General features: G+C 41.5%; 1 protein-coding gene across 1 annotated transcript; it reads right to left on the reverse strand.

The window, feature by feature from the left end:
• Positions 1 to 3,907: 3,907 nt before the first annotated feature.
• scd (stearoyl-CoA desaturase (delta-9-desaturase)) lies at positions 3,908 to 9,933 on the reverse strand. Its single transcript, XM_058621638.1, has 6 exons — positions 9,777 to 9,933; positions 9,229 to 9,525; positions 7,079 to 7,209; positions 6,782 to 6,987; positions 5,635 to 5,867; positions 3,908 to 4,854 (listed from the first exon to the last, which is right to left on the reverse strand). The coding sequence occupies exons 2-6, from the start codon at positions 9,497 to 9,499 to the stop codon at positions 4,655 to 4,657; spliced, it is 1,041 nt and encodes a 346-aa protein (XP_058477621.1). The 5' UTR covers positions 9,500 to 9,525; positions 9,777 to 9,933; the 3' UTR covers positions 3,908 to 4,654.
• Positions 9,934 to 10,160: the final 227 nt, after the last annotated feature.

The raw sequence follows: 10,160 nt of genomic DNA on the forward strand, positions 1-10,160 counted from the left end.
GGGGTTTATTGGCAGAAACTGAACTTACTACAGTACCTGTATATGTATATGTACAAGTAAACAACACTATGGTTTTCATAGCCTTAAAGCTGCAGTGCATAACATTGAATGATTTTTTTGTTGGTGGTGTTGATGTCATTATTAGCTCTCTGTTTGGTCTTTGTGAACAGAAATTATGTATTATTATTTGTCTCTGTATGCTGTGTCCATTCAAAAAGACCATATTTGAAAAATGGATGTAGACTTCTTTTCTGCGTCGACCGCTTTATCATCCACACAACCATTCATTCTCACTCACACTCACGGTCAATTTAGAGTGTCCAATGTGCCTAGTCCATGCAACCTCCATGCAGAAAGGCCCTTGTTCCGACCGGGGTCGCAAACCCAAGTGTTCTTGCCACCAGGAGGCAACTCTGCTAATTGCAGAAAGAACTTTATTTTAAAACTCTTAAAAAGAGTTAATAGTGTTCATCATGATTTTGTTGATTATGATCCCGTTCAGAGGAAAATAGACAGTAAAGCATGACACGTGTGAGTGGACACCAGTGTGATTGACAGCTGGTGCTGTCCAGTAGCAGCCTGCTTCCTTGTGGTTCCTCTCAACTTAGTCAAATGGTGAATGGTGAAGGTTCAAATTCAGATTCTTATGGGTAAACGTCACTTGGTCTTTCATCTGAAAACAGGCTCGAGCAACACAACACTATCAGACCTGACTTTTTTTAAACAGTATAATTGACTTCCAAAACTTTTCATAGTACTTTTAAATTTCAGTCATACTCCCTCTTTTTGCAGTCCTCTCACTTTTCTACATTGCTGTTGCCTCCGTCTGTCTTGACCCAAAATGAATCACTTCCTTTGTGCAGCACAGGAATGTCACCAGGCATACTAAGAAACCCAGAGACACAACTACAGTTTTAAAATACGTAATTCAGTCAAGGGCCTTGCTGCTTTATTTGTTTGATTAACAAAACCACGAAATGACATCAAAACATTTGTGACAAATAAGTTGTATATTTTCTTTTATAAAACAAATGCAGAAAATGACAGATGGCTGATGTTGTTTTGCTTATCCAGCAAGAAGTCAACAATATCTGAACCAAAACACACACGACACCATTAGTCAGAACAACAGCGTACTGTTGTCACCTTGCAGCCAACACAGCCAACACAGAACCACCAAACAGAAGAAATGAGCCCCACACTTTTCCCAAATCTACCACGTCACTCTCATTTTCTCCAATTTGAGGAAATGAAGGATGTCTCTAATCTGGACAGGGCGTTGCTGTTGCTTTCAGCCCAATATTTTAAGCCAAACGCTTACGAAACAGATGAAGGGGAAGAGCTCTGCACGCGTGAACCTGAAGCATAAACCATCAAAGAGGAAGGAGTATACTACGACGGCCACCATAGTTGACCGATGTGTCTCAGAAATGGAGAAGTCCTGTTTTTGCATTCTGCAGTCTCACCATTAGATATCACTACTTCTTACACAATTTCTTTTCAATTGTAAATAACCATGGAACAGAGAATGAGGTCATATTACACATAACAATGAATTGCATCAGGATCCTGGCTCTGCACAGCTCCTACAGCCTGAGGTGGTCAGCAAACACCTCGGCAACCGTCGAGAAGGCTCAGCAATGGCGCTGCTACTTTATTAGGTCATGAAAGAGAGCTGGCCTGAGTGCAAGAGGCCCAAGACCCAGGCCAGCTCTCCACCACACCAGTGTGCTCACTGTTCAGTATGGAAACAGCACTCTAAATGAAAGAAAGGAAGGCCCTCCAGTGGGTAATTACATCTCAACAGAGGGTTCCATAGACACTCTGTACACGCAGGCTGCCCTCACAAGACACCGCCACACTCTCTGTGGACGTGACGGGACACTAAACCAGAGACTTCCCCTTCCCATAAGCATCAGAACCAACAGAAAGAGGTTTCACAACGGTTTAACCACAAACAGCAGAGGTGAAAGACACAACACGACATCAACACACAGAGCACTTAACACCGGCACAGTCTAAGACGGTAACGCTCATAAACAAGGACAATTTACTACGGTTGCGCTTTTATTATGCACGTTTACCTTTTGTTTTCTTTCTTGTGACTGTGAGACCCGCACAACCAAGTGCTCCGATGCACTTGTACAAGAGTAAATGGCATAAAAAGAACATAAACTGGTACTAAAACTCAAATGCAAGACTAAGTCTAGACAGGTTAATATGTGCCCAGTCATGGAATAACCAGGACAAAGTGTCCCGAGGGGCATTTTGAGTTATTTAGAGGTTCTGAGAGTGTAGTTTCTATGCTTTCCAACGATGTCTAACACGTGGAAATCTGAAAATATTTGAAGATGTGGCGCTTCATGTTTGCAGCAGAACCTGGATCCTCTGTGTGACACGAACAGCTCTACTTCCATTATAAGCACAGTGCAGACGTTAGATATGTGTTACACTTGTGCTGTGATTATAGATATTATAACATTATTATTACATGTCATTTAGCAGACGCTTTTATCCAAAGCGACTTACAATAAGTGCATTTAAACATTTGGGTACAAATAAGAGCTAGAAGTAAGTAAGAGCTTCAAGATATAGATGTCCAGCTGTGGAGCTCCTTCTGTGCAGTATACAGTAAAGTAAAGACACGGCGAGCAAAAAAAAAGAGCAACCACAGCTTGATTTGAATAACGAGTGTATTGAAAATATCATGAACTTTATTTCAGAATAGAACAGTTTAGCTTTAAAATGATCATTCACACTGACAACTCCTGGATCCTCATCTTCATCACAAAAACGTTGACTTGTCATCAGGAAAAGGTTGGACGTTCTGGGCTGTGGGAGTTTGTTTCTGACGGGTTTGGTTTGATTTTGATCCTCTAACATTCCTCATGACAACATCTTTGGGTTTTACAAAGTTTTTTCCCCCCACTATGAGATGCTGTGAATATGATCCATTAGGATATTTTACAAGTTAAATCTCACATTTAAACATCTGCACCATTTGCATTTATAGTACCGATTGCTTAAAATGTTCTGCCTGGTGCTTCCGCCTGTAAACATAGACCTCAGTCAGGCTGATTTTTGGAGAACTTGGGCTGTTTCATCTGAACTGATTGACACAGAAGATCAGGAATGAGCGAGTTATAAGGCATTGGGTTGTATCCTGACTCAAAAATTAATAATCAAGTGCTTCAATTTGATTGGATTTCTTTAAGACGGTCTGTCAAATCTTGAAAAAGCAGAACCTGGATCAGGTTCCATATTTCTTTTAGTCAAACCAAAAACAAAAAGAAATAAATACATAAATAAAAAAACAAAAACAATCCAAGCATTCTCTGCAAACCAGAAGTAAACACGAACATCGATGCACCTGAAACCTTGCATCACATCGAAGGGAAACCAGACCCCCCGGCCCGCCCGCCCGCCCCCCCACCCCCTGTCTTGAGAAATCACCACGGCAACAATTCCAATGCTCCAAAAGCAATGCAGCTCCACTGTACGTTACAAAAATAGACGCAGATCTGCCATTAGAGTCACCGACTAAAGGACACCTCACTAGAACACCGACTACAGTATATCGTCATGCATGGGTGGTACGTTGTTGGGAAACACCAGAACTGTCACGTGGCGCGCGGCTGCACCGTCGACCAACGAGACCTCTGCTGCACGCGTTTGAGTACAAACATAGGGACACATATAGCGTGTTTCTAGGAATAAAAATAAACATTTCTGTAATGATGAGAGAAGAAGCGATATGGATTTAGAGTGCTGAGATGGTCATGAATTTGCTGGCGACAGGTGCTGTGAGAAATTCATCACATCACACTCACAAAAAGTTGATTTATCTTTTACTGTTAGTGTTGAATGGCAGTTTTCATTTAGTGATAACTTAACCTAACGGGCTAACGGGCTAACGTGTCCCTTATGTTATCCATTATGTCCTTTTTCTAAGTTCTGTTTTCCACGAGAGACAACCAGGCTGCATGACTCGGTGAACGTGGTTGGTCTAGGTTCCCTTACTCTTCCACCACGTGCCATATTTCATATTCCATAAACTCCAGCTACATCATCAAACTCTGTTTTTTACCGTTCACAGATCTTACAGCTCAAAACCTGCTGTAAACTGCAAAAAAAGGCAACAGCCTCCAATCAGCGCCTCACCCCCATCAGTTAAACCACTGTTACTATGTTTTTTTTTTAGTTCTCCACTATTTGATTAATAATTGAGTAATACTTACATAAAAATTGATTGGCTACATGACTGGTCTTGCATGAAGAAATGCACACCAAAGTGGCAAAACAACAGAGATGAAGTTGACCTTTAAGATGTAAAACTATATGAAATCTGAAGCATCTTTGCGAGACCTTGGCCTGACTGAACAATAGAAACTGGAGGCCAAGAGCTCTGCAAAATGTTTCTTCTTCTTTTCTTTTTTTTTAACTCTTTTTTTTTTTTTTTTTTTAAATATCCATCTTGAACAATTTGTTTAGTTACAGCTACGAAAACCACAAAAAACAAGCAAAAATGTGGTCAAGGCCCTCATGAAGCTGACTGTCATCCCGAGGATGAGAAATGTATAGCTGTCAAAGACTGTGAAGCTTCTTCTTCTTTTCTGTTGTTTTTCGTCTTGAAGCTAACCGCACCTCGCCAATCTTAGCCACTCCTGTGACTCCCGTCTCCCGTGCGCTGTACTCGGGCCAGCACCAGCTCGCGGGACACCCGCTTGCAGTCCTTGGCCAGGCCCAAGAGGCACATGAGGTCGATGAAGCAAGTGGTGAGGTTCATCTTGCAGCCAAACTCACTTGTTGAATAGTCATAGGGGAACGTGTGGTGGTAGTTGTGAAACCCTTCACCTGTGAAGAAGAGGACACACAACACAGCTCATCAGACACTTCACAACAACCACGATGAACGCTTTAGTGACTGTAAGGAGGGATTCCTCACAGCTCATGCTGAATCAAATTCACCAAAAGAAACTCCTTGCTCTTGCTATTTATCTGGCAAGGCTCGAAACAGAGGGAACAGAAGGTTCTCTGCACTGAAACACACTGTAACAAAAGAGCGAGTTTGATGACGTCTGGAAGCAGTGTGGGGATCAGGGGAATAGTGTTGTTTGCTTCCTCTGTGTGTTTGTGCTTCACAGGGAGAGGTCCACAAACGGCACAGAGGCGTCATGAGCCATTAGTGACTGACATTCTAATGCACACAATAGAATGTCAGACGACGTTTGGCCACTTTTTAGTTTAGATTTACCAGTGTTGTTGACAGCTTATTTGACATAAAATCACAGGAGTCAAATGACGGAAGTAAGCTCTCTTCATTTTGTTGAGATGTTGGAAATCATTCATCTCGTGCTTTTCGTTTTTATGTGTCTAAATAAATGCATTAATTCAGTCCTGCAAAACATAATGGGGTTTTGTCAGTAAGTGCAATTACAGTGACAAATGTTGCACAATTAATCTTTGTACCATGTTCATATATTCTTAGAGATTCCAAAAATGAACATGTACATGAATCAGAATTCACTGCTGCATTATTCATTGGACCGTGCTGTACTTTCTGTCTCAAAACATTTCAATTATTTTCTTCTGCTGCAGTTCAGAGCACTTTAAACTTTCATAGGTCGTTCATACCTATAGCGCTGAATGTGACAAACTTGTTTTCCCTCGGGTTGATGTTCTTGTCATAGGGCTTGTTTCCCCACATGTGTGCAGCGCTGTTCACGAGCCAGGTGGCGTTCAGGACCATGGTGTACCTCAGCAGGGCCGGGATGTAGTAGGCCACCCACAGAGACTCCCCCCACAGGTACCAAGGCACAAACATGGGGATTAAAAAGCACACGAGCAGCACTGACGGCTTGTAATACCTGTCCAGGAGTGGAGAGAAGAGAGAGAATACAGAGAGGGATTGAATGTTTGCTCAGTGCAACATAAACATCAGTCACACATGATATTGTTTACCCTCACACTTGACAACGCAGTTTCACCAAGGAAAGCAGGTGTTTAATCTCTATCTACATGTCTGAGGTGTTCTCCTTGTTAAACCAGAATGACAAATGCAACTCTGCATCAGTGTCGGGAGAACGACAGCAGGTTAAGTTCATTGCTCTCACTTGTACGTGCTAAACTACTGTCTAAAGCAGTGTCTCCTAAACGTTCTATAAAAGGATCTACATTTTAAAGATGGCAATCTATCTTGACAAAAGCAAATTCTCCTGCCACCCATCTGTGCTTGGGAATCAGTGGTCGAAACTACCTGATAAAGAAGTAAAATGCATTTTCTTTAGCCATTTGACACGTGGAAAAACATCCCATCATTAACCAGCATCAACAGTTTCACCACCGGCATCATGGATAAGACTTAGATTAGATTATTATGACAATGCATATGATTGTTATAGTGCCATATTAACCACAAACTAATGCAAATAATCTTGTATAACGCTAATAATGAGTCACTTTAAAAAGATAGTTTAAAAAGTACTTTTCATTATAGGAAAGCAAATATTATTTCAGAGATTAATTGTTTTGTTGTACATGTTCAAAAGACGTCTTTGTAGTGCTGCCTTTGAGGGAAAAGTTAAAGTATTTTAATGTGTACATACAGCGTATGTAAGTGTGTCTTTATTATGTGTGTATGTATTGTTCTTCTTCAGAAGGCAGAAGTAGTTTTGGAGAATTATGTAATCACTGCTGTGTGTAAACGTTAAATCTTGACTATGCCGTTTGCATTTGTGTAACTGAATAAACTCAAGCAGGTGCTACTGCTATTATGACTTACTTCCTCTGAAACATCACAACTTTGTCGGCATACAGGTCGCTGAGCTCCAGCTTGCGTCCTTTGTCAATGACGTCGGGGTGTTTGCGCACGAGCAGCCAGCCGATGTGAGAGAAGAAGAAGCCTCGGACGGCGTTGTGGGGGTCCGCGTCCGTCTCGGAATATTTGTGGTGAACCCTGTGGTCCCGAGCCCATTCAAAGATATCATTCTGTGGGTGGAAGTTAAGATGGAGATGACATACAGTAACAATGTAGACACAGCAGTGTATTTGACTACGCTCGTGTTCCATTTTCATGTACCTGAAAAGCCATGGAGTTCGCAGCACCAAGGAAAATCTTTAGTGGCACTGAGGCCTTGTACGATCTGTGGCTCCAAAGGCGATGAGCTCCCGCAGTGACTCCTAAAGCACTTATCAAAAAACAAAGTACGGCTGTGGGGGAAGAAAGGCATCAACAAATTAGTTTGACCACAAGCTGCTGCCATAACAAGCACCTCATCACAGTGACGTCTTTGTATCAGACATTTTCTGTACGCCTCATTGTCAGTGATACGACTCGGGGGGGGGGGGGCAAACCCTCAACAAGTGTCATTCTGTCACAATACTGATCTGAAAAAGCAGAAGTAATAACATAATGAATGCCATGAATGGGTTTTGTTCATAACACTGTGGATTAAAGCTCTGAACAACACAAACAAATGCATCACACCAGCCCCGCTGTGTTTAAAATCCACCTGTGACTGATCTGCTCAGCTTGTTTCACATAAAAAGGAACAACTAACAACTAACATAACAAAGCACACTTGACGGAGCTGTAACACTCAGTGAGTGGTGTCATTTCATCATATTAGATCAGCGGTTTCACCTGAGAAAATATTGAGCTGTCGAAGTAACAAATTAAATAAATTAAGCTAGTGTACCACTGATTGGAAACCGCAGTATTAACTGGATGTACAAGACCAAGTGGGTACACCATTGCTTGTCCTTACTTCTGTGGGACTCCGCATTTCCCCTGTAAGGCTGAAACTGCTGGTGACTTGCATTATCATTTCTATTTCTCACAGTAATTGATTTTCCATCGATTGTTTTTATATTCTTTTGGACCAAGAACATATTGTAAAGGTAGATAATTGTTTTCCTTTTGTTTCATTTGATCATTTTCCTCCACTGTGAGCACCCGAGCAGACTTCACTTCATTTAAATTCCCGCCTCATACTGCAACAACACTTCGTACCCCAACTACTTGGCAGAATGGTGGGGCAGAGAAATGAGAGGAGAATTGGTTCGACAACTGAAATGAAAGACATTGCAGTTTGATTCTGATCATGTTTAAAATGGAACTTCTTTTCATCCTCATGAGTTATTTCCACAATCCAGGAAGTTGGGGGTGTAACACTCTACATTACAGAACAGTAACAACATTAAAAGTTAAATGGTATGACAATCATGTTGTAATAGGGAGGTAATACTACAGTAGTATCATCTCATTTATAATGCAGTTTCCAGCTTAGTATTAGGGAGGAGACAATACAGTAATAACATGTTATTTCCATAGTCATAACCAAGTTTTTATCTTGCTAATAATAACAACTATAGGCTCAGTGTAATACCTTTACATGAGAAGGTTTGTGAATCAAAATTGAAGTAAATATGACATGTGTCCTCCCTTATGTCCAACACATATTTTCCACTGTTATTACCAAGCTTTACAAAAAATATAAGCATACTATTTAACAAATTGTTGCTGTACTGTAATCTGTAAGTGTTATCAGTGTCACCGAGTGGGTTCTAGATAAACAGCAAATCTAGCAGAAGCTCATCAACACCGCATACTTAAATATTTATGATTCTTGTAATCCCGAGTCAAATCATCATGGCATGTTTGCCCCCAACATTGTGCAGCCATAACACAAATAAAAACTGCAATATCTTCCAGAACAATCACTATTACATCGTCTGCCCAAAATCACAGGCACTTCACAGTGTGCAGCTTTGAGCCTCACTGAAACAATTCCTCGATTGATCAGTTATTAATCCATTACTAAATCAATCGTCAACTATTTTGAGTGTTTTTTCCCCGTATTAAAATGTGAATAAATAAATAATTATTAAAACTGAATCATTTTTGGTTCGTGGACAAAACAAGACACTTGAGAACATTATCGAAATACTGATCAACCTTCTTTTTTTTTTATATTTTCTGACATTATATAGACCAGATGAATCGATTGTGTAAACAATCGTTAGTTTCAGCCCTAATTAAATCTCTTAATGATGCAGTCACTGGCCTGTATCCTCGTCATCTACAGCAAACTATCGAAGCAATCATATTTTAAAACGCATGTAACACTTTTTAAAATCTAAAATAAAAAAATAAAAAACATCCACACCCAGACTGTGTATGAATGATGTAACAGGTCCATACTGTATATGTAAGTGTGCTTTACTCACACCAGAGCAAGGTCAGAGGAGATGCTGAGGGGATGAGGCAGACGCCGTACAGGGCACCTAAATGCAACAGAGTCATCAGGACAACATTTCTCCACACGATTTCGGTGGCCGGTTTGGGGCCCTCCTTCTCCCTGTACGTGTGGTCGAACGTGTCTTCTCTGGTGGCCTCAGAGGGAAGAGACAGCGGGGACAGCGGTTCGGGAGGAGGAACACTGCCGTTGCTGGACTTGTGCTGTTGCTGCTTCTTCTCCAACGCCTCCGCCTCCGTCATTGTGTGTCTGTGGTCCGGACGATGCTCTGGTTGGCAAACAAAAACAACAAGCACAAAATCAGCACAGATGTCGGTCTCTCCTCCGTCACACGGCGAATACGTTCATCTTTTTTCTTTTTTTTTTTGCTAGCATGTCAACTAGCTTTTCAGAAGCTTTATGGACATGTAAAAAATAAAATGCCGACTACGACACACTCCGCACATTTGTTCGTTTGAAGGTCTTACAGCTGGAGGAAAGATAAACACACAGTTTAAAAAGACGAATAAAGCAGCTCACCGAGGACAAGGCAGGCAAGTAGAGGAGGTGGTCCACCTGTGAAGAGAAAGCCGCCGCTGGAGCCAGAAGTGAACAGTCGCCGAGAGAAAAGAGGGAGAGAGAGAGCGAGAGACAGCGGTACAGTCAGTCAGCTCTGACTGCGGAGAACGCATCAATGGGAGCAGGAGCCTGAAGTGCGACTGGCCAATCAGCGAGCAGCTCGCGCCTCGAGCTCGGCCTCTGATTGGCTGCTTGTTTATCTGCTGTTCACCTTTTATTCATTCTGCTGCCAGATGTATATTTACCTCCCTGAGAGCAGCTGCTGCTGTCTAGACATGTATTCAACCGAATACACTAGTAATAATAATAATAATAGTAGTAATAATGAAAACTATATTTCCATTC

Source organism: Solea solea, chromosome 21 (assembly GCF_958295425.1).
Source record: "Solea solea chromosome 21, fSolSol10.1, whole genome shotgun sequence".
Taxonomy (NCBI): Eukaryota; Metazoa; Chordata; class Actinopteri; order Pleuronectiformes; family Soleidae; genus Solea; species Solea solea.